The sequence below is a fragment of the Neophocaena asiaeorientalis genome, unplaced genomic scaffold (genome assembly GCF_003031525.2).
Source record: "Neophocaena asiaeorientalis asiaeorientalis breed wild unplaced genomic scaffold, Neophocaena_asiaeorientalis_V1.1 scaffold275, whole genome shotgun sequence".
In the NCBI taxonomy this organism is placed as follows: domain Eukaryota; kingdom Metazoa; phylum Chordata; class Mammalia; order Artiodactyla; family Phocoenidae; genus Neophocaena; species Neophocaena asiaeorientalis.
Window position 1 is genome coordinate 6,515,959 of NW_020173679.1, and position 24,807 is coordinate 6,540,765.

The 24,807-nt window shown below is 53.3% G+C and overlaps 1 protein-coding gene across 1 annotated transcript in view; it reads right to left on the reverse strand.

Moving 5' to 3' along the window:
• Positions 1-5,822: 5,822 nt before the first annotated feature.
• The window catches only part of TNFRSF1B (TNF receptor superfamily member 1B), a 35,811-nt gene continuing 16,826 nt past the window's right edge, over positions 5,823-24,807 (reverse strand). The window contains exons 2-10 of the mRNA XM_024749728.1: positions 22,850-22,949; positions 20,989-21,117; positions 20,371-20,520; positions 19,863-19,956; positions 19,230-19,459; positions 18,611-18,688; positions 17,994-18,028; positions 12,548-12,737; positions 5,823-8,465 (exon numbers count right to left, since the gene is read on the reverse strand). Coding sequence (XP_024605496.1) covers positions 8,185-8,465; positions 12,548-12,737; positions 17,994-18,028; positions 18,611-18,688; positions 19,230-19,459; positions 19,863-19,956; positions 20,371-20,520; positions 20,989-21,117; positions 22,850-22,949 — 1,287 coding nt within the window. The 3' untranslated portion in view covers positions 5,823-8,184. The remainder of the gene's footprint in view (positions 8,466-12,547; positions 12,738-17,993; positions 18,029-18,610; positions 18,689-19,229; positions 19,460-19,862; positions 19,957-20,370; positions 20,521-20,988; positions 21,118-22,849; positions 22,950-24,807) is intronic.

The window sequence follows — 24,807 nt, forward strand, 5'->3', positions numbered from 1 at the left end:
TATTACTGCTCATTGACAATGCACCTGGTCACTCATGAGCTCTGATGGAGATTAATGTCTTCGTGCCTGCTAACAGAATACCCATTCTGCAGCTCATGGATCAAGGAGTAATTTCAACTTTCAAGTCTTATTATTTAAGAAATACATTTTGGGGGCTTCCCTGGTGGCGCAGTGGTTGAGAGTCCGCCTGCTGATGCAGGGGACGCGGGTTCGTGCCCCGGTCCGGGAAGATCCCACATGCTGTGGATTGGCTGGGCCCGTGAGCCATGGCCGCTGAGCCTGCACGTCCGGAGCCTGTGCTCCACAATAGGAGAGGCCACAGCAGTGAGAGGCCCGCGTACCGAAAAAAAAAAAAAAAAAAGAAATACATTTTGTGTGGCTATAGCTGTCATACATAGTGAGTCCTCTGATGGATCTGGGCAAAGTCAGCTAAAAAACCCTTCTGGAAAGGAGTCACCATTCTAGATGCCATTAAGACCATTCATGATTCATGAGATGAGGTCAAAATATCAACCTTAATAGGAGTTTAGAAAAAGTTGATTCCAATGTTCACTGATGACTTCGAGGGATTTAAGACTTCCGTGGAGGAATAACGGCAGATGTGGAAGAAATAACAAAAGAAGTAGAATTAGAAGTGGAGACTGAAGATGTGACTGAATTGCTGCAATCTCACGATAAAACTTGAATGGATGAGGACTTGCTTCTTATGGATGAGCAAAAAAAAGTGGGTTTTTTGAGATGGAATGTCCTCCTGGTACAGGTGATACGAAGATTGTTGAAATGACAGCAGGGAGTTTAGAATCTTATATAAACGTAGTTGATAAAGCAGCTGTAGGGTTTGAGAGGATTGACTCCAATTTTTTTTTTTTTGTGGTACGCGGGCCTCTCACTGTTGTGGCCTCTCACTATTGTGGCCTCTCCTGTTGCGGAGCACAGGCTCTGGACGCGCAGGCTCAGCGGCCATGGCTCACGGGCCCAGCCGCTCCGCGGCATGTGGGACCTTCCCGGACCGGGGCACAAACCTGTGTCCCCTGCATCGGCAGGCAGACTCTCAACCACTGCGCCACCAGGGAAGCCCAGACTCCAACTTTTAAAGAAGTTCTACTGTGGGTAAAATGCTATCAAACAGCTGTGTATGATACAGAGAAATCGTCTGCGAAAGGAAGAGTCAATCAACGCAGCAAACTCCATTGCTGTCTTATTTTTTAAAATAAGAACCTTCAACAACCACCGCCCTGATCAGTCAGCAGCATCAACATCAAGGCGAGACCCTCCACCAGCAAAAAGATTACGACTCACTGAAGGCTCGGATGATGGTTGGCATTTTTTAGCAATAAAGTTTTGTTTTTTGTTTTTGTTTTGGCTGCCTTGGGTCTTTGTTGCTGCGCGCGGGCTTTTCTCTAGTTGCAACGAGCGGGGGCTGCTCTTTGTTGCGGTGTGCGGGCTTCTCATTGCGGTGGCTTCTCTTGTTGCGGAGCATGGGCTCTAGGTGCGCGGGCTTCAGTAGTTGTGGCACTCGGGCTCAGTAGTTGTGGCTCGTGGGCTCTAGAACGCAGGCTCAGTAGTTGTGGCGCACGGGCTTAGTTGCTCCACAGCATGTGGGATCTTCCTGGACCGGGGCTCGAACCCGTGTCCCCTGCACTGGCAGGTGGATTCTTAACCACTGCACCACCAGGGAAGTCCAATGAAGTATTTTTAAATTAAGGTATGTACATTGTTTTTCTAGACATAATGCTATTGCACACTTAATAAACTACAGTATAGTGTAAACGTAAATTTTATATACACTGGGAAACCAAAAAATTTATGTGACTCGCTTTATTGTGGTGGTCTGGAACCAAACCTGCACTCTCTCCAAGGTACGCCTGCATATTCACCATGTTGGGCAACCATCACCACCATCCGTGTCCCTAACTCTTTTCATCTTACAAAATTGAAAATTCTGTACCCAGTAAACATTAACTCCGAATACCCCTCTCCCCCCAGCCTCTGGCAACCCCCATTCTACTTTCTGTTTCTCTGAATTTGGCTGCTCTGGGGGCCTCATATAAGTGGAATCATACGGTATTTGTCTTTTTGTGACTGGCTTCTTTCACTTAGCATAATGTCTGTGAGGTCCATCCATGTTGCAGAATGTGTCAGAATTTCTTTCCTTTTTAAGGCTGAATAATATTCTATTGTATAAATATACCATCTTTTGTTTACCCATTCTCCCATCCATGGACCCTTGGTTTGCTGCCACCTTTTAGCTATTGTGAATAATGCTGCAATGAACACTGGCATATGAGTATCTGTTTGCATCTCTGCTTTCAATTCTTTGGGGTTTAATCAGAATTAGAATCACTGGATCATACAGCAATTCCCTATTTAATTTTTCTGAGAAACCACCGTACTGTATTCCATAGCATCTGCACCAGTTTACTTTCCCACCAGCAATGCAAAAGGGTTCCAGTTTCTCTACATCTTCACCAATGCTTCCTTCCTTCCTTTTTTCTTTCTTTCTCTTTCCTCTTCCTTTTCCTTCCTTCCTTTTTTCTTTCTTTCTCTCTTTCCTCTTCCTTTTCCTTCCTTCCTTTTTTCTTTCTTTCTTTTTTCCTCTTCCTTTCTTTTCTTTCTTTCTTCCTTCCTTCCTTCTTTTCTTTCTTTCTTCCTTCCTTCCTTCCTTTCTTTCTTTCTTTCCTTCCTTCCTTTCTCCCCTCCCTCCCTCCCTCCCTCCCTCTCTCTTTCTTTCTTTTTATATTTGCCATTCTAATGGGTATGAAGGAGTAAGTTGTTTTTTACATGGAAGAATCATTCGTATGTTTGCATGCAGGCAGGAAAGATCTGGGAGACCAGGAAGTTGATGCTAAATGAAGGAGAGAGGAGAGGTGCTGGAGCAATGTCCTAGAGTTGGGAGAGATGCTGAGATCCCGAGATATGTGTTCTCTTCTCTTATTTTATCTCCTCAGTGAAATGGGCAGCCAGGTAACCAGGTGACGGTAATGGTGGGGTGAGGTCAGAGGTTTGAGGAGAGAAGACACGGTGTGAGATAGTCTCTCTAAAAGAGTGTATGGATGGTGGAGGTTGGGAGGCTGGATAATGGCTCCCAGAAAGACAATGACGTCCGAATCCCTGAAATCTGTGAATGTAACCTGGCAGGATCTTGAGATGGGGAGATTCTCCTCGATTCCCTGGGTGGGGCCAACGTAGTCACATGTGGGAGGCTGAGGGAGATTTGACTACGGAAGGTATTACACTGCTGGCTTTGAGAATGGGGGAAGGAGCCACACCCCAAGGAATGAAGGTGCCTCTAGAAGCTGAAGGTAAGGAAACGAATTCTCCCCTAGAGGCTCCAGAAACAGACTCCCCTTTACAGCCTAGCCTCCCTGGTGACCCCTTGATTTTCGACTTCTGATTCCAGAACTACAGAGAATGAACTTATCTTGTTTTAAGCCACTAAGTTTGCCTCATTTGTTACAGCAGCGATAGTGAACCCAGGCAGGACCCTGTGGGGCTCCTGGGCAAGGAAGCCTTTCTGTGCCCCCCATTTCTTGATTGTAGGGAATAGACTCCAGCCTTCATGACCTTCCCTGAGTCCCAAAGAGCAGATTCGAACAATTGCTAATCAGGGAAGGCTGGGGGATGCAGAGAAAAGGGAGGAGCAGTCAAGAAGCAATAGTGCAGCCTTGGGGCAGGGTTCTGGTCCCACCTCAAGGGATACACATGACAATATCTTTGAGCTCTTCTGCAGAACTAAAACCCCCAACAAATGTAAGATGTTAACTACTTGATGAAGCATTCTTCATTCCAGAGAAGGTCATGGTTTGGCAACTCCACCCGTAAACCACTGCTATAAAACTCCTCACCAAATCCCCCTCCCCACGCCAGGTAGGGACACACAGTTTATTTTTTGATTTTTGGTGGTGGTTTTTTTTGCGGTACACGGGCCTCTCCCTGTTGTGGCCTCTCCCATTGTGGAGCACAGGCTCCGGACCTGCAGGCTCAGCGGCCATGGCTCACGGGCCCAGCCGCTCCATGGCATGTTCGATCTTCCCGGACCGGGGCACGAACCCGTGTCCCCTGCATCGGCAGGTAGACTCTCAACCACTGCACCACCAGGGAAGCCTGGGACACACAGTTTTTGAGGGCACAGGCCCACCATGTCCCCCTTTGCCTGGCAAAGCAATAAAGCTATTCTTTTCTACTTCACCCGAAACTCTGTCTCCGAGACTCGATTTGGCACCGGTGCACAGAGGCTGAGTTTTTGGCATCAAGATGAGGTCCAGGAAATCACCAAGAATAAAGATGGGTCCGGTGAGGGAGTGACAGAAAACAGGGAAGGAGTCTGAGTGAATTCAGGGGCCAGGGTCTCTCTCCCGTTCAGGCCTTGACATGAGGAAACCCCTTTGCCTGCAACAAAGGTTAGAGGTCACCTCCAGAACCCTTCCCCTGATCCCCTGGCTGTGGTTGGGGTCTTCCTCTGCTCCCAGAGCCCCTGTGCTCATCTTGTTACCCAAAAACTGGGTTTGCCTCTTGGTGGGTGTTGAACAAGCCGAAGATCAAGAGAAGGATTTATGACTACTTGCAGTAAGTCAGGAGCACACCGGGGATCTCTCCCAAAGCAATGTCTTCCCAAACAGCAAAATTGGGGATGTTTTAAGCTAAGTGTACATGCATATACATGAAGGGGCTTGGGCAGCAGGCAGGGTCCAAGCTTTAGTTGATTGAAGTCAAGAGGGTCAGAAAAGGTCAACATCCTCATCCTTCAGGCCCTAGTTGATCTAGTGGTTGATTGCATCAGGCTAATCTTCGCCATTGATACAGAACTGGGAGTCTTTACAACTGGTACATTATCTTTGCTATTGTCACTTCTCTTGCCCGACTATTGTTTGTTTCTTCATTCCTTTGCTCAAGATCATTGATTACTGAGACCTGTTCAAGGGCAAGCATTGTGGCCAGGTTTAGGTCACAGAACAGCTTAAGCCAAAAATGGCTTCTCTTCTGTCAAGAAAGCCATCCCGGACTTCCCTGGTGGCACAGTGGTTAAAGGATCTACCTGCCAATGCAGGCGACACGGGTTTGAGCCCTGGTCCAGGAAGATCCCACATGCCACAGAGCAACTAAGCCCGTACGCCACAACTACTGAGCCTGTGCTCTAGAGCCTGCATGCCAGAACTACTGAGCCCGTGCACCACAACTACCGAAGCCCGCACGCCTAGAGCCCGTGCTCCGCAACAAGAGAAGCCACCGCAACGAGAAGCCTGCACAACGCAATGAGTAGCCCCCGCTCGCCACAACTAGAGAAAGCCCCCATGCAGCAACAAAGACCCAACGCAGCCAAAAATTAATTAATTCATTAATTAAAAAAAAAAATGAAAGCCACCCCTGGTTCTCTTTCTCCAAGGACCCCCTAACTTACCTGCTTACAGTCTGAGCACGCAGTGATGGGCCTCATAGGTGTCTCCGAGATTGGGGCCTCCTGGAGGCCAGAGTCTTGTTTCCCTGAGTGAGGAGGGGGAGCACGTGAACAAGCAGACCTGCAGAGACCCCCGCAACCCTCAGAGAGGGCCCAGGAGACCAAGGTGATGGACGGGGCAAGTGATGAGGGCGTATTTGGAGGCCAGCTGGGTGGCTCTGGACAAAGGGCTGCCTTGCCACTGTTCACAGGCCCGAGGGCACAGCCGGGCTCTCAGCTGTAATGCAGGTGCTTCTGGGGTCCCGCCACAGCCTGGACTTGTCAGACTCCAGTGGCCATGACCTTCTCCCCTTCACACTGGTGTCAGGCACTAGGACCATGGACATCCCCCAGCTCAGACGCAAAGACAGAGCCAGCAGCCAATGTGTAAAACAAACGAAAGGTTTATTTAAGAGCAGGAGCGTCGCCTGGGGTACATACATACAGTGCAAACTCTCGTCTCGGGACCAACACAAGCCCACAAGCTGGAAAACTGTTACCAAATTAGGTCGAATGGACCCCCCACTTAGGCCCTAGCCTGGCTGAGGCCCCCTGCCTTGGCAGAGAAGGTCCTCTTTCCATTTGGGTTCGCACAGCCAAAAACAAAACCGAAGCTGAGATTAGAGCAGCGCGAGATTTATTCAATGGCCAGGGAATGGAGAAGCAGGAACTTAGTTCATAAATGCACTTCTCGCCTTAAGGGTGAGAAGGATTTACTTTTAAGGAGTAAGGACAATGGGGGTTAGAGTGAGACGAATGATGGGGAGGCAAATGCATTACTTTTCTGGGAAAGAGGCAGGGTTTTCCTAGAAATGGGATGCCATCCCTTTTCTGTCCTTTTTTGGTCAGTGACTTCCGGTCACAGCCATTGTAGGTGTGTCATTTAGTAGCTAATGTAGTAAAATCAGTGTAGAATGAGACTCAGGGTCTACTAGAGGTCAGATTCATCGCCATCTTGATTTCAGCGGGTCCTATCCAGTTTTTGTTTCCCTCTTCCTATAGCTTCTTTCTTTGTGTCCAGACCCTGCGACTTAAAGGTGTATGTTAGTTCCTGTTCAAGGGAGGGGTTGGTGGGTTTTGACCAAGGGTCTGGTGGCAATTCTGGTAACAAAATGAGGCCACACCCAGGAAGAGTCTCTTTCCAATTCATCCCTGTTCTGCTGGGGTGATGACAATGAGGCCTGAGGTCCTCCCAGGACAGTCCACCAGGGGGCAGAGGTGCTCCACGGCCATAAAGGGTCCAATGTGGTTGGAGACCCTGGCCAGTCCAGGCAGAGGGACATCTTGATTCCGGAGTGGGAAGCCTTTCTTCACTCCATGGTAGTGGCTGGGCTTCTCCTACCCTCCAAAAGTTCAGCTGCCAAGTTCAAGTCCAGTGGAATTTTTCAACAAGGGATCCAAATATCAGGGACCCAACAGTCTTCTCAAGGAGGCCCCCATCCCCCTTCCTTCCAGAATCCGGTTAAGGCCACACTTGTCCACTGTCTATGGGGCCTGGGCATGCGTTTGTGGGGAGTGGGCTGACCCCTTAATGGGGAAGGATCCCTCAGCAAAAGTGTTAGCTTCGGCTGCTTCCGGCAGGCCATGTGATCTGAAAACATGGGCTACACAGAACCACAACACACAACGCAGACACAGGACTGGCTCTCAGCATCTCACGACCACTCAGGATCTCAGTGGGCACAGTACCAAAGTGGCTCCGGGGCTCCATGGGGACCTGGGACTCCAAGAACAGGGGGAGGGGGTCGGGAGAAACAGGAGCATCCCCTCGGAAGGCAGAGGAGGAAGGTCCAGGCTGAGGTAGGAGGAGATGGCTGCAGGGCCTCAGTCATCTCCAGTTCCTGAAATTCCCTGATAGGAAAAGGTGTGGCCTTGGAGCTCCACACCAGACAGTGGGGGAGGGGAAGCTCAAACTGGGGGTAAATGGGAGTGAAGCTCAAAGGCAGAGGATACAAACTCTGAGTTTGGCTTTGTTACACTTGGCTTGTTTATCCGCGTGGTAGCTAATGGGTTTTTTGTTTGTTTGTTTTTTAAATTGCCACATGTTAAAACTGGAAGATTTCCGGTTAGAGGTTTGCCATCTTAACCAGGTCACAGCCCTCATTCAGGCTGCCTGCCTGGGCATCTGGTTTTCACCCCATGGTACGAGATGGAGCTAGCAGGAGTGGATTTGGAGGTGGTGCTTCCAAAAGTCCTGAGCTAACCTGGGGGACTCCTGTCCCCTACAGGGGTTGCCACCCGCTCCCTGCACAGAACCATCTGATTGATGACATCCACCCCTACTACCCCCACTGGGACCATCCTGCAGTCTCACATTCAGGCTAAAGCCCTGCTCTTTCCCCACTGCCGCTTCTCCAAGGATGATGCATGCGGCATCCCTCCTCCCCAGCAGGAAGCCAGAGCCGGGTAGAGCCCAGGGATTAAAAGAAAAGTAAAAACCAAAAACGACAAGGGCTCCAGGAACCAAGCATGCAGGACCGGCTGGAGGGGCAGCTCTCAGAGAGGCAGGGGATTTGTTCCAGGCTGCCCAGCGCATCCGTGTCCACCAGCCTTCCAAGAGAGACACACACCATGACAGGACACACCATGACTCTCCCTGCCTCGTCTGCCTGCAGGTGAGAGGAAGGCTGAGGCCGTGGAAGCCGCTAAAGGAATTTGGCCCAGAAAGAGTCAGAGTCCTGCGGGGGAGGGGCCTAGAAGGACCAGGGGTCGGTCCCACCTTGGCTGTGACACAGGCCACGCCAGACTGGTTAGCTGGGCTTCATCCCGGCATCAGGTACACCGAGGGGCAGGGGCTTCTCCTCTGGGCTCTGCAGCAGAGTCTCTGGAGCCTCTGGCTGGGACTGGAAAGGGCATTCCTCCTTGGAGAAGGGGACGTGCTCATCTTTCGGGGAGCCAGAGGGGCTGGTGTCTGTGTCCCTCGTGGAGCTGGCCTGGGAGGGGCATTGAGAGCTGTGGTCAGAGCCGCTGCAAACGTTGACAATGCAGGTGACATTGACCTGGGTCCCGTGGCCACCAGACGATGCCTCTGCTAAACACAAGACAGGAGAAAGTGGTCAGCTGGGGCCTTGGAGTGGGGGGTGTCTTCACAGCCTGCCTCCTGCCCGAGAGGCAGATTAAGACATGCGGGGAAAGAGCACTGTGCCAGGAGCCAAGAGGCCCCTGTTCTAGCTCAGCTTTGCTGTGTCATCTTGGGCAAGTCCCGTAAACCTTTGTGTGCCTCAGTTTCTTCACCTGTCAAATAAGAATGCCCCGCCCAAGTCACCCCACAGATGGGAGGAGCCAACTATATAAAGCAAGTGAAGGTGCTCCAAGAACAAAACACACTCCCCACAAGGAACCGGAGAAGTGAGCCAGGACAGGAAGGATACATTACAGAGTCTCAGTGAAGCAGTAAAGATGAATTACTTTCCCGAAACTGCAGCAAGGCATCAGCAGCCCTGGCCACAACAGCTATGAAAAGGCGAGACCCCTGCCACTGGCCCGTCATCTCTATGCCAAGGACCCAACATCAAAGGGCTTGGAAATTGCTCCTTTACAGAAATTAAACATTGACCCTGAACTTGTCTTCATTCACAGGAAATCTTTTCCTTCCACATAGAGCTGCCTCTAAGATTTCATAAATCTGGGATTCCAGGATGGGGTGTGGTGGGGACGTAGTTTGTCCTCGTCACTGAGGCCGGGATGCCTGGAGCTCCGCAGCCTGACCGTCCTGGGTTTGGATCCCTGCTCTGCCTCCATAAACTTGGTCAAGTCACTTAAACTCTTGGAGCTTCCATTTGCTCAGCTGTGAAATGGGTCTAATGACCCTTTCCATCCCCTTGAGGCAAGGATGACTCTGCCCTGTTTACTGCCGTATCTCCGGAGCCTGCATGGCTCCTAGAGACGGGGAGACAGGCTCAGTGAAGCAGGGGTTCACGCTGGGCCCATATATCCAATCACGTCTTCTGTACCTCAGCTTGATTCCACCCCCATATCCCGTCCAACCTGCTTCTCCCCATCTCAGTTCACACGCCTGCCATCCACCCAGATGCTCAGTCCCAAAGCCTTGGACCCATCTTTCTCTCACACCCCACATCCAAGGCACCCGCGATTCCTACCTGGTCCACCTTCAAGTTCACCACCTCCTGCATACCGCCTGTACCTCCATCCGCTCCCTGGACTAGTGCAGTCTCCTCCTGTCTCCTGGCTTCTACCTGGCCCCTCTGCACTCTGCTCTCCACCAGCAGCCAGAGCCAGATCATTTCCTTGGCTGCTCCAAACACAGTTCTCACCATGGCCTGTGAGGCCCTGCACGACCTGGTGCCTGCCTTCTCCCCACCCCATCTCCTGCTGCTCTGAGATCCTGGCTGGGTTCCCTCCAGCCATACTCACCCCCCTGCAGCTCCTTGAGCCCTCCAAGCCTCAGGGCCTCTGCAACGTGCTGCTCCTTCAGCCTGGAACATTCTTCCCTGTTCCCATAGCTCACTCCTTCCTTTACTTGGGCCTCAGCCTGGAGGCCACCTCCTCCAAGAAGCCTCCGTGGCTTCCCTCTCTAAAGGAGGTTCACTCCCGCCCATCCATCACTCCGAGTCCCTCCCTCTGCTATAATCTCCAGAGCCCCTAGCTCCGCCCACTGTGCAATCCTTTCTGGAGTCCTCATTGGGTTCTCCCCACCAGGCCCTGAGTCCAGAAGGGTGGGGCCTTTCTGACTGTTCCCTATTGTGGCCCTAGTGCCTATAACAGAGACACGTGTGAATGAATAAAATCCAGCCCACAGGTGTGTTCTGTTCTTGGTGGTGGTAGTGTTTTTAAGTGAATTGGCTGCCAACATTTAAAATTCAGGAGTTTACATTTTAAGAATCTGGGTTTAGAGCTTCCCTTGGGAGCCAGATGGGGGAGAGCGGGCTATGCAGAACCCACAGACCTGAATGCGACTGGCAGCAAGGGCTTCAGGACACAGGTTCAGCCCCACCTCCCCCCCAGCCCTGTGGGCATCTGAGTTTCCTAACTAGTGAGGGACTAAATAGTGGATAAGCTGAGGAGATCAATGTAAGGGCCGGACACAGAATAGCCCCTCAAAAAGGATGGCTGCTGCTGCTGTTACTATGGCGACCTGAGTGTCCAGGGGTTGCCAGGAGGACCGGCTGTTTGTTTCCCAGTCTAGTTTGTTTCCGGGAGGAGGATGGAGCTGGCGAGCTGCTCTGCTCAGAACAGCCCCAAACAAGCGGGGTGGAGGTGGGGTGCTAAAATCATGGGGTCGGAAGGAACTTTCCACCCTGGGCCTCCACAGCACCCAAATGTCACTCAGAGTCACCAAGGCCGTGCACACTGTGAACGAGACATTGCGGGGGCAGACGGGGGACCAGGAGGGGGTCACAGACCTGAGGTTTACCCATTCGCACAGTGGGGAGAGGTGCTCGGGTGGGACGGAGAGGAGGGGAGAGCAGAGGCCAGAGAGGCACAGAAGGAACAGAAAAGAGACAGCGGGCGGGGGGGAGGAGCAGACACAGTCAGGGGTCCCCAAGGAGGAAGCCACACCAGGATGCGTGTGGAAGAGGTGTTGCAAAGAAAGCGGAAAGATGAATCTAAGAGGTAGAAGAAGACCAAGAGCTTTATACTCTGATCTCATTTATTCATTCGACAAACATTTAGGGCCACCTGCTATGTTCCAGGCACTGACCCAGTCCCTTCCTTGGGGAGCTCTCAGGCTGGGGTGAGGGCACTGACGAGACATCACACTGATGAGGGTGGGTGATGATGGGAAACTAGAAGTGGGACGCCGCAGCCCACTGCCTGAGTCAGGAGGCAGGTAGTGAATGCTGTCACAGCCCTGCCAAGGAGCTGCCATGCTCATCTCTAGGACAGGAAGCTCAGGCTTGATAGGGTTAAGGAGCCTGTTCAGAGTCTCACGGCACCAGAGCGGCTGGGAGGGCATCTGGGAATGAACCAAGGCCACGGTCATTCCTCAACCTGCCAGCCAGCGCTGCCAGGTGAGAGGGGGAGATGCAGGCCAGCAGGCTTGGCCTCTCACTACAAAACATGCCCGAGGAAGCCCCAGGCTTTCTGGGGGACCCCCGCAGGGCCTCCTACAATGTGGGCACTGCAGATGCCCACCAGGGGTGACACTGGTCACAGACCAGGTCCAGGGCTAAATGCAGACTGTGTAAACAGAGCACGGGCTTCTCCACACCCCACGTGGGATCCGCAGTCCTGATGCCTCAGGCCCAAAGGGACCGGACTACAGGCACAGTGAGTGGAGTCCCAGGGACATCATTAACTCATTCAGCTTTCCAGGCTGACTCTGGACCCTGAGAGCCCAGGGGTGATTCCTGGCTCTTCTGTTTACCAGCTGTGTCTTTGAATAAGCAGTTTAACCTCTCTGAGACTCAGTTTTCTCATCTGATAAGATGAGGAAATATAATAGGTATTAATATTGTAAAAATAATATAATTATAATATATACTCTAATAATATATTAATAATAAAATATTATCTAATATATAACAATATAATATATAACAACATACATAATATACAATAAATATATAATTATGACATATTACAATATTAACATATAGCATGTTATATGCTATATATTATATATAACATCAATGTATAAGTTAACATATTAATATAACATTTATATATATAAAATATTAATATATATTACACACTACATATATCATATATAGCATCAATATCAATGTATTATTCATATATTGATATATAATATTTACATAGTATAACATTGTTATATGCTATTTTACATATTATATGTATTATAATATATAGGAAAACTCCCTGCCTGGATACTGGGGACGCAGAGGATAAGCTGAGATGGTCTAGAAAGAAGGGTGTTCCTGGTGCGAGAACCCGCAGGGCAAAGGTGGGAGGGATGTGGGGGTTCCGAGAACAGAAAGAAGCTTGTGGCTCAGTTTCACCTGAGGAGGCAGAGGGAAGGAGGCTGGAGGGGGGCCCAGGCTGGTGGTGCAGGGCTTCCAGTGTTCTGCTAGGAGCTCAGGCCTCATCCTGCAGGGGAGGCCCAGGAAGAGACAGCTCAGCCAGAAATGAGGAAGAAACACACTGGGGAGGGGTGCGGGGGAGGAAGCCAGGGGGGCTCCCGCCTCTTACCTGAGCTGCCACAGCTGGCCGGGGCCTTCCCCACGCCCGGCGCCTGCAGCTGGGGCCTGGCGGGCGCCCTCCTGTCCGCGGCGCTGGCCGAGCTCTCCAGGGAACTGCTGCTGGAGCTGGGTGCCGTGGTCAGCAGACGCTGCTGCTCGGGGCCTGGGGCACTTCGGGCCTTATCAGCTGGCAGATGTGGCTGGATGGGGAGACGAGGGGGGAGGGAGGGCGGTCAGCCCATCAGCCGGCTCCTCGCCCCCTCTTCCCTCTCACCACCATCAGCACTTCACAGTTTACACAGCACTTCTGCACATTCTCTCCACACACAGCACTTTTAGGACGTGTGATTCTCTGTGGCTTCTGTGATTAGCATCGCTGCCCTGCTGGAGTGTGAGCCCTAAGAGGGCAGGGGCCACGTGGCCCTGTTCACCAAACAGTCTTAGAGGTGAGGCAGGATTTTCACCCTCATTTTGCATAAGGAAGCAGAGGCCCAGAGAAGGAGAGTGACTTTCCTGAGGTCACCCCATCAGCACGGGGCAATGCGGCTCAGCCTAGCAGCCAAGGGCATGGACTCCGGAACCAGACCACATGCATGCAAATCATGACTCCATCACTCACTAGCTCTGCAACCTTGGACAAGTTACTTAACCTCCCTGTGCCTCTGTTTTTCCATCTATAAAGGAAAGAATAACAACCTACCTCCTAGGGTTATTGAGAAGATTAAATGGCTGAGTTTTTGTAAAGCGCTCAGAACAGTGCCTGTTCTATCGTAAGCGCTGGTCAAGGGTTTGTTAAATCAGGGCTCAGCAAGCTACTGCCACGGACCAAGTCCAGCCTGCCACTGTTTCCGTACAGGCTGCGAGCTAAGGATAGTTTTCACATTTTTAAATGTTTGAAAAAAATATTTAAAGACTAATATCTTGTGACACGAAGTTACGTGAAGTTCAAATGTCAGTGTCCATAAATACAGTTTTATCAGCACACAGCCACGCCCATTTGTTTATGTTGTGTCTGTGGCTGCTTTCCCACTGCAATGGCAGGATTGAGGAGATATGACAGAAACCAGATGATCCAAAAAGCCTACAATATTGACTGTCTGGACCTTTACAGAAAACATCTGCTCGCCCTTGTGTTCAATCAGTCAATCCAGTGTAGACAGTCCTCTCATTTAGGACCCTCAGCCCTGCCGTCTCGGCAACACTTTCCAGATTCCATTCCCCAAGCTGCTCTGTGACTCTCCATCTTTTCCTCATAAAACACAAATCCCAGCAACAGTAATAATAAAATATTAGCTGACGCTTGAATGCATCCAATGCCAAGCACTGTGCTGAAGCCTCTCCAGACACTATCTATACTGATCCTTCCAACAGCCAAGTGCTATCCTCGCTTTGCAGATGCGGAAACCGAGATCCAGAGAGGCTGAGTTACTTGCCCAAGGTCACAGAGTTAGGACGTGGTGCGCCTGGGCTAAAACCTATACACCTTTCCTGGGTGTTTGGGGTTTCAGCCCCAGAGGCTCAAGACAAGGTGGCACATTTCCAGACACCCGTGCTGGGAACCCCTGGAAATTTCACTCCAAGGCGGCTGCCTGTCCGCACCAACTGAACAGGTGCACAAGCCCTTGCCTTGGGGTTCTGGGCGATCACTGGATTCCAGAAACAAGACAGAGGCTCATCCCTGCCCAGGATGAGAGGGTCCAGGGTAGAATGAGAACTGAGGCGAGTAAGTGCTGGAGGGATGCAGTCTAGCAGGGCCAGGGAGGTGAGGTCAGAGGTGGAGGACACAGGAAGGACACAGGTGCCAATCCCCGCAGCCCCCAGCCCTGCCTGAGCCCTGCATATCCCGAGGTCAGCTCATAGACTCTCACCCCAGGCCAGAAGAATCCTTTGCAAGCAGTCCCCGTGAGGCCACGGAGGCCCAGAGAGGGTGATTCCCCTGCTCAGTATCACACAGCGGGGCCGTGGCTCAGTGTACACTCTGGCTCAGTGTACCAGAGCTGCGTGCTTCCCACTCAGTCCCGCCTCCTTGGTTCACCGCCCCGGGCTTTGGAGGAATGGAGAGCATTTCAAGTTCATGCTGAACCTTCCCTCAGATGGTCTGACCTTGGTATTTGACCCCACCCTCAGCCCTGCTGGGAGCCTGGACAGGCAGGGGAGAGGGAGGGGGAGGGGGCACACCCAAATGTCATTCTTCACAGCCCCCAGAGAAGGGGCTTTTCAACCTGCGTCCCACTTTTCTGCTGGTGGCTAGGGCCAGGCAGAACAGAAACCCCAAAGGTCACAGCTTGCCTCCCTCCCCCAAAAGCCACGAGTCGCAAAGTTCAGGCAGGCTCTGAGTGGGGCAGATGTATTGAGTCCTGTTCCTTGGGCTGGGACCCCAGGACGGGGAAGTCCTGAGGGGCCTCACTGAACAAACAGGATCCCAGCCGGCCCTCCTCACCTCCTAGCCTGGCCCCGCCATGGGCGGAAGCAGAGACCCCGGCAAAGCCGCTGCCTGAGCCTGTGTCTGTCTGCATATGTGAGCGTGTGTTCCTGAGATTCATACACCTGTATGTATAGGTGTTAGGGTGTCTGAAGTGTGCACACACGTGTGTCTCTGTGTGAGGGAGCACGTGTGCATGTCTGTGAGTGGTGCAATTAGCTTGTGTGCTGGAGGTGGTGAAGAGAGGCACTCCTAAGTCTGTGTCTCAGGCCACCCATTCGCTGTGTGACCTTGGGAAAGGTACTTAACTTCTCTGAGCCCAAGATTCCTGGGCTGTAAAACTGGGGCGATAATCATACTGCCTGTGTCACAGCACAGCTGTGAGACTGAACGACGCTCAGTACTGTGCCTGGCCCACATTCAGCACCGCGTGAACATTCTCCCTCTTTAGGAAACGAGAGCCTGTGTGTGTCTGTGGCAGTGATTGTGGGTGAGCTCACACGTGTGGTTACGCTGGCCTTTTCTGAACAAAGGGAAGCCACCGTCCTGCCATGCCTTGGCGTTAACAAGGAGGAACAGGGAAGTGCTGAGTCACCATGCTTTCAACCCCAGTGGCCTGGGCCAGGAACATTATACTAGGCCGCCGTTAGCAGGACCACTGCCAGCCGGCTGAGGAACGGAGTGGGGCGCAGGCTGAGCATGGGGGTGAGGGCAGGGCTGGGAGCCCGGGGACGGAAGGGTACCTGGGAAGGGGACCAACCTCTGAGGGCAGTCCCTGCTGGGATGGGGGGTGCCTGGAACAATTCTGAACATCTGCCCTGGGCGAACAGGACGGTGGGTAAAGACAAGTCCTGCAGATTCAGACTGGGCTTCAAAGCTGGGCTCTGCCCCTCGCCAAGTGGCCTAACCTCACACAGGTACCTGAACCTCCCTGAGTCTCAGTTTCTTCATCTGTGAAATAGGGATGATGACACTGTGTACCTCACAGGGGGCGTGTGAGGATGCAGGCCCTGGCCCGGGGCTCAGCCAGTGGGGCGCTGGAACCAGGGTTTTGGGTTTTTTTTCCCCACCTGGAGGGTCAGTTACCAGCACATCCCCGGGCTCTACGTGCAATAGCCCTCAGCAGTGGAGTCGCTCACATTCCGTGAGCACAAAACTCAGTGAAAGAAAAGGGGAAGCGGGGGCTCCAGGCCACACCTGAGGCAGCTCTACTGCACCCAGTATTGGGAAACACTTGGTCAGCAAAGAGAAAGTGGCAGCTGGGTGCCAGGGTGGAGCTTAGGGAGCGCACTTGCTCTATGGACCACCAGGCAGCAACTGTCAGTGTCACTGAACTGAAGCCTGAAAAACGAGGGAGTGGCATTCACACACCCGGGAAGTGGGAAATAGTGTGAACTCCCAAACCAGTGTTTCTGTCTGCTGAAATACCGTAGGGCAGGTCAAAGAGCACTGGGCCAGGAGTCCAGAGACATATTGCTGTGTGACCTTGGGCAAGTCATTTTCCCTCGCTGTACCTCTTTTCTTGTCAGGACAATCAGAGGATGAAATCAGTCTGGTCCCTACCAAGGCCAAAACCCTGTGTAAACCTCAGGCACTGGGCCACCAGGACTGAGCTTTACCCTAGCACAGTGGTTCCCAACCAGGGGTGATCCTGCCCTCCGGGGGCCCTTTGGCAATGTCTGGAGACATTTTGCTTCTCACTCCTGGGAGGCAGTGCTACTGGCATCTAGTGGGGAGAGGCCAGCGATGTTGCTGAGTAGACCACAACGCACAGGACAGCCCCTCATGACAAAGAATTAGCAGGCAGAGTTGAGAAACCCTGCCCCAGCAGGACGGGGGACACGGAGGGAACTCTTTGGACTCTTGTTTCCTCATCTGTAAAACTGGATATAAAAACCTGCCCTGCCTACCTGGTGCAGAGTGGCAGCAGACACCATGTACTGGCTCACCCCACACCCATTTCCAAGCCCTCACCCTGGTTCTCCTCTACCATAAAGGCTAGGAAAGCAAAGCACCCCCTTTTGCAGCCTCCCTTGCAGCTAGGGGTGGTCACATGATACCATCTGGCCAATGAGACAAAAGGAGACGTCTACCCAGGGCTTCTAGGAAAGTGTCTGATTTCCTGTAAAAGGCACCATGGCTGTCCTGGCCAGTTCCCCTTTTTCCTGCCTCAAATCTGGAGGTCACATACACAGTGGTGATTATCATCTTATGACATCTTATGACACAGGCCACAAGCAAGAGAACAAAAGCCAACACACCAAAGATGGCAGAGCCTGGGGTCCTGCTGGCTTCACAGAAGGAGGCAACCAAACCCCTCCAGCAGCCATCAACCCCTCAACTTTGTGGTGTGACAGAATATAAAGCCCTTTTAAGTCACCCTAATGGTTTTGGTTACTTGCAGCCAAATGCCCTCCTGATGGAGAACTGATGAAATACTACGTTCGTGTTCTGTTTCTAGCAAAAATCCTGCACACACTCTACTTCATAAAAATGATCAGAGGGTGAAGTTGGGGGAGGACCCAGGCCCAGACCACTAGTCTTAACCTCAACCCGAGATGACCCCCCAGGAAGGACCCTCTGTGGAACACTTGGGTACCCTAGCACGCAGCTTGAGACCCACTGCTCCATGAGGAAGTGCTTTGTAAACATGATGGAGATGCTGAGAACTGTTGCCAGCTGGGTGAAAGGCACAGCCCTGCAAGCTGGCTGAGACACTGTCCCCATTTAATGGTGAGGAAACAGCCATGAGCAATTTCATGTCAGTCCAAGGTCACACCATGGGTCCATGACCACACGCCTGCCACTGACACCACTGACCCCTCTCCTCCCTGATATGGCCTTTCACACTCAAGTCACCTTTACTAGTCCCAGCAACAGACCCTGGCTGGCCTTTTCTCAGCCTCCCAGGGCTCTGCACACTGCCTGACACCGGACAGACCAACCTAGAGAATTCACTGCTTCCCATGGGACAACCCAGCCCAGCAGGAAGAAGACAAGGGAAGGAGGAGGGGGAAGGCAGAGGGGCACTCACCACCTTGGCGTCTCCGTGCAGGCAGAAGGGCTTCTCTGCAAAGAGGAGAGAGGGGACAAGTCAGAGACAGTGACTTCCTCAGGTCACATCTCTTCTAACTAGGAGGGATCACGGGCCCCAAGCAGAAGCAGTCGGAGTAGGCCCAGCCCTGGGGGGAGCAATTACCTATCAGACAAGGTACACAGAAGCCCCCATACCCAACTCTCCAGCCAGCCCTCAACACCCCCCCCAAACCATTCTTCAGCCTGCCCCCCTTTGCTCATACCATGCCCCCTGCTTTGCATGCCCTTTCTTTCCTGCACTCATGTCTCCATCAAAATCTTGCCCAGCTCAGATGCCACCTGCTCCAGAAGGCCTGAACCCCCAGGATCCCCAGACAAGAATCCTGGACTTCTACCCTCTTGGATAGCCCTGAGGGCATCTTGCCTTTTAGGAGATAAGTTAGTGGAAGGGCCTTCCGCCCCAGACTCTAAGCTTCTAAGGACAGGGGCTGCCATACCCAGCTCTGTCTGACCCATAAGGCTGTGCCCAGTGCTGGACTCAGAGGGGTGCCCCAGAAAAGCTTCCTGAACGGATGTGTAGATAGATGGATGAATGAAGGAAGGATGGAATCTTACTTTTTTTCTGGGTCATGATGACACAGTTCACCAGGACTATTATTAGCAGGCCCAATGCTGTCACACCCACAATGAGTCCTAGAAGGAAAAGAGAAGTTCAAAACAGCTGCAAAAAGCAAACTCAAATGTACCAGGGACCAGACAGGTCAGCTGCCAACCAAAGATGACTGGGGTCATCGCAGGCGAGGGGCAAGCCCAGTGCAGAGGCTCTCAAATTTGATTACAAAACAACCCAAAATCCGTGCACCAAACGAAACGTGTCTGTAGGCCACACTCAGCCCAAGGGCCACGAGTTTGAGCCCTCTGGCCTGATGTAGTCCTAACCCCAGAAGGGAAGCCCATGAGGTGACCTGGTCCAGCCCACTGTCAAAGCCTAATAGGTTCGTCGGAAACGGCAACCAGAAGGCCATCTCCACTTTCACATAAAACGCTGACCCTACCTCTCCCCACCCAGTAATTCCTAGTGGCATTAGTAAGTCTTGGAAGAAGGCAAGTCTCAACGCTACCTACATCCCAGGATGGCGTACAGGGTCTAGCCCATAACAAGCTCTTGGTAAGACTCTAAGACGGGAGGGAGGGAGGGAGGGAAGAAGGATGAATGGGCCCCCTTGTGACTTACCGATGGGAAGAGACATGTTTGCTGTGTTGCGCCCTTCAACTGGGTAACTTGGAGGACCTGGGGCCATCGGGAGCCGGACGGAGGTGCTTGGAGCTGTGCTGGACCGTGGAGTCGGCTCCATGTGTTGGGATCTTGTGAGGGCTGGGCCCGGGGTCACTTTCAGGGTGGGGAGCACAGATGTGCAGACAGCATCCATCTCTGAGGTGCCACGGATGGCCACCGAGCTACAGCTGGGGGAGGAGGGGGCTTGGTCAGGGACAACAGGGGATTGAATGGCTCAGGGTAGCTGGGCCCACTCGTGGGACCTAGGCCAGTGTGCAAGGGGCCCAGCAACTGGGTTAGGGGAGCGGGTTCGTGTGCCACGCCCTCTTTCAAGACTTATGTCCCCTATGACCCCACCCAGTCTTGACTTCCAGAGCAAAACTCTTGCTCACCATGCTGTCTGTTCAGGGACCCACCCACTGTCAGATAAACCAGTCCTGGCATTGAACAGGGCTCGGCAATGCCTCAACCCGAGGGAGTAACTGGGGGGATTCTGGCCACCATGGCACGCAGTTCTGTGCTCTAGGCCTCATGATCACCCAGGGACAGCCCCTCTTTGCTCCTTCAGAAGCAGAGGATTCAGCCACTCACATCCGGTGGGGCCTGCAAGTATCCGTGGATGACGTTGTGTCGGAGAACGTCCCTGGGGCACAGGGAGCGCATGCCACATTTGATGTTGCAGTTCCTTCAAGAAAAATCAGAAACTGTCACCAACTCAGATATTCCATGGAGAGGTGCGCCTTGGCCCTAGGGGAACTGGAGCCCTCGGGGAAGAATGAGGGGCCTGAGGAATTCGGTCTGCACCTCTCCCCTTTAACACGAACACACACACACCTGGGCGGTTTGTCCTTAACTAATTCTAGTGACTGTGTCTTCCTGGGGCACCACCCGATCTTCCAGTAGCCTGGGGCTTAATTTGATCCATCTCTGGATCCCCAGGGCCTAGCACACAGGAGGTGCCTGATCAGGAGTGCTGGAGGAAAGAATGAATCGGGATGGTTGGACAGATGGGTACCAGGCACCTGGCCGCCACTGACGACGCTCCAAGGAAGGAGAGGCCCAAGGGGGTCCCCAAGGACCTCTGGCCCTGGCCCCGTACCCGGTTTGGCCACGCCGAAGCCAGGGCCACATTTGCGCAGCGGCACGCACAGCCGGCACCCCTCCTGCCTTCCCAGGGTGCAGTACCAGCCCGGCTTGCAGGTGCAGATGCGGTTCTGTTTTGCTGTGCAGGCTTGAGTTTCCAACTGGTCTAGAGGTGCGAGAAGACAGCCGAGGGTCACTCCTGCCTCCACCAGCCCCACCCACTGCCATGCCCACTCTGTCTTCCCACCCAGCCCCACCACCCCCAGACAGCTCTGGTCTCCAGCAGACCGCTGAACCGCCCTCAGGATGGGGCCAAGAGACTGCTGGACACAGAGTCTCCATCGCAGCAGGGACGAGCATGCCTGCTTTCCCAAGCATAATGTTCTCAACTCTAAAACCAGGCACCATTTTCCCACTGCTGCCCTTGGCCTGTCTGCCCCAAGGGGCTATTAAAGAGGATTCGGTGAGACAGGATGACAGTGCCGCTGATAAAAAGTAAAGAGCTGTACCTGTGCCCTGGGGCATGAAAACAAAGGTCTGGGATAATCCCAGCCAGCTCCCAGGCAAAGGGGCTGGAGTGCATGGTGGCCAGGGGAGGATGCCCAGGACTACCCCTCACTCTGGGCCAACTCACCAGAGCTGCAGTGGGAGTTACAGCTAAAGCACGCAGGGACCGAGTTCCAGAGCTGGGTGTATGTGCTGCTCTCGCAGGAGTCACACACGGTGTCTGAGGTCTGGTTGCATAAGGATTGTACGTGGTAGCCTGAGAAAGCAAGGCCAGGAGTCTCAGCGGAGGAGGGGAGGGCTGGGGGGGTTCTGCCGGGACCCTGGGCTCATCCCTTGTTCTCCAGAGCCCCAGAGTTGCGAGGCCTGGCTGGGAAGGCTCTTTGATGGAGTTTCGACTCTGCATCCTTTCCCATCTAACATGTACCAGCTGTCATGCCATCTTTGAACCCCGCAGTGCTCATAAAATATCTTCCTCTCTGCTCTTTTCAGGTGCCTGGAATTCCACCACTGGAATTGCCTATTATTAGTCAATAACACTTTAGTTAGAACTGGTTTGCCGGTTCCTTTCTTCTTTATAGTTGGCTGAAATTCTCCAGCTGGGAAAGGTAAAAAAGGCAATAGTAGTCATCCCTGGTATCCCATCAAGGATGAGACCATGGGACTCCTGAAGGCCTCCAGAGAAGGCATGCCAGGGGATGGGAGAACACCCAGGCGAACCTTTAAGAAGTTTCTCTTCTGAGTGCCTGTCCCCATTCTTATCCTGCCACCTCCACTGCTGTGCTAATCTAGTAACTTCTTACAGAGACCCTACCAGTTAACAGGAGAAAGAAGAGTCACTTCCCCTGGGGTCTCTTAAAATGGCCATTGGAGGTGACAGGTACATATGTGCCTGCCCACATCTCAGGCTCAAAGCTCTTCAATGCCTTTCTGGATCCTGCAGAAGAAAATCTAAACTCCTTACCATGGTTCCTGCTTACTCACTCTAGGACACACGCTGTTCTCCACGTTCACCAAAGAAGCTAACACCTCAGGGCCTTTGCACATGCTGTTCCCCCCCACCCCGTATGTTTGCATAACTCACTCCCTCACCTCCTGCATGTCTCTGCCCACGTGTCAGCTCCTCAGAAAGGCCTTCCATGACCACCCCATATAGAACAGCATGTCCTGCTCTGTCTCTGTCTGCCTTCCCCTGCCTTGTTTCCTTCACAGACCATACGTCTATTTCTTCTACTGGTTTATTTGTCTAGGCCTCTGTTAGAATGCAAAATCCACAAGAGCGAGGATTTTGTCTGCCCTGCTCTCTGTTGTATTCCCAGCACTCAGAACAGTGCCTGACACTCAGAAAATGCTTTATAAACATCACAGGAATAAATTATAAACAAACGAATGGATGGACAGCACCAGGCATTGGGCCACCTGCCTCTCCCAACTGGGATTAGGCCTCGGGTCCACCATCTGTGAAATGGGTAGCAGTCACTGATTCAGTCAAATATGCTCTGAGCACCTGCTATGTGCCAGGTATTGTGCCGAGTACTAGGGATTCAGCAGAGAACAAGCCACAGTCCCTGTTCTGAGGAGCACACAGTGGGGGCAACAAAAGAGACCCAGGGCAGGATCTCACAATGTCAAAAGAGCTGCTGCCATGGGGGATGCCAAGGGCCAGTGGGAGCGGAAAGGAGGAGTCAGATCTGGCCAGGCAGTGCTGGCAGGCTTCCTGGAGGAGGGAAACATCAGAGGCCTAAGCGATAAGCAGGAGTAGACCAGGGGAAAGGAGTTGGGAAGTGCACCAAGCAGAGAGAACAGCATGTGCAAAGGCCCAGAAGCAAGAGGGAGCAGGGGGTCGTTTCATGGAACCAGTGGGAGCTCAGTAAGAGTCCAGGGCCATGACCCTGACCCCTAACCCCCATAACACACCCATTCCCTTCAAGGCACCGCCCCCACAGGGACCCAGCCAGGCTGAGGGCAAGGGCCCCAGTGGCTGCCCTCACCTGGTGGACACTTGCTGCAGCACATCTGGACCTTTGTGTTGTAGTATTCTTGCAGCCGGCACGAGCTCCCGGGCTCTGGGACATAGGGGATAAACACAGCCTGGAATGGGGAAGGGGAGGACAGCCATTAGCTTGGCCACCCGTGGATCCTGCTACGCTGTACGCCCAGATCCCCGTCTTGCGTCCTGCAAGTGTTTGGCCTTCTCCCTGCTGGGGCTCTACTGACATGGGGACTTCTCCCTTTGGTGGGGGGTGGGTAGAGGTAGAAGAAGGGTAGTCCCTACCTTCTTTCACCTCCCCCACCCCCCTCAGTGTAGCACACGCATGTCTGCAGGCGGAGACGTGGAACCAGCTGGCCGGAGTGGGGGGCCAGCTCCTCACACCACATGGGGCAGAGGCGACGCCTTGAAGCCTCCCAGAAGGCGATGGCCTCGGTCACAGCGAACGGCAGAGTTCAGCACAGATCAGCCGTGCCTTCCCAAGAGGGAAGCCGTTGCCTCGCCTTCCCTCTGCACCTGGTAATCACCCCTTTGTCCTTCCAGCTGAGTGCTGCCTCCTCTGGGAAGCCTTCCCGGACTCCGCCAGGCTGATTCAGGTTCCTCCCGCTCTGGGCTCTCTCTAAACACTGAATATGCCCTCCTGAGGATCATCTCACTGTGCTGAAATGGGGTACCTTCTCGTCCTGCCACCCTCGCGGGTACATTTGCATGCACACGTGCATATACCTGCGCACAGAACACACACAGACATACACACATGCACACGTCTGCCATGCAAAGGGCAGAAACGACGACCTCATCACCTCTAGACCCTCAGCTTCCAACATGGGGCCCACAGCAGAGTTTGGGCTCAGGAGAACAATATTTGTTGATGATGATAGCTACATTTCTGGAGCACTTATGGGGTGCCAGGAGCTGGTCAATGTGCTCCAGGTGCCCTACTTAGTGGATGTAGTTGCACCCCACACAGATCCCCTATGCCAGCAGGGCGCCCATCTCCAGCTGTCTTGGGTGTTGCCCCATAATGGCTCCCAGCCCTCAGGTGGGACCAACGCCGTGACACTGTTCACGCTCCAGAGCATCGCCCCCCAACCCGTGGGGTCAGAGGGCATGAACTGTAGGGAGGCAGGCTGTCACGTGGCCTTCCCCTCCCCCTCCACAGCACCACCAGGGAGGCATGACTGCCGGAGCCAGGGGCAGGTGGGCCCCTGGCTGGTCCCTGCATCCAGGACGAGTGGGCCTGGAAACCCAGCTGCCTGCCGCACTCGGCCTGGCAGACCTACCCTGGCTGCACACAGCTCGGCGCCAACAGCTGGAAGCATCGGGGGATGACCCCCAGGGGCTGCGCAGTGACCTGTGGCTCTTGTGGCCCCCGTGGCCTTGGCCGAGCTGCCTCCTCTGCCCGGTGACCGTTCGCTGCCACCGCGGAGTCTGGCGTGTATTGACGGTTAGGTGCTCAGGGCGCAGTAATGTCAGCAGTGGGCTTCATTACAGGATCATTTCCTGGAGGGGCCCACCCTTGGCGCCAGGGACACCAAGCCGTAACACGGGTGCACCCTCCATGCTGATCGGCCCCTGAGGCCCATCCCTCACCCACACCCTCACCCCAGGCCTGGTGCCAAACCCCAGGAAGGCAGCTCTAAGGAGGCTGGGAGAGATGCAGGCTGGCAAGGGAAGTGGGATCCATTCTGCATGACCCAGAGCCTAAAAAGTAACTTCCACCCCATCTGGACTGTAAGCTTATATGCCCATGGCTGCGCCCGCATGCGCACACACACGTTCTCTCTCTCACACACACACACACGCACTCACACGCACTCACACACACTCACTCAGTCCTGATACTTCCTCCCTCCCTGTTTGCTCCTGGAGTAAAGCCCCTTCTCCGGGCTCCTCCCACTTACTGGGGGTGGGGGTCACTGCCTGCGTCCAAAGCCCCTGGAGGGGGTCTATTATAAT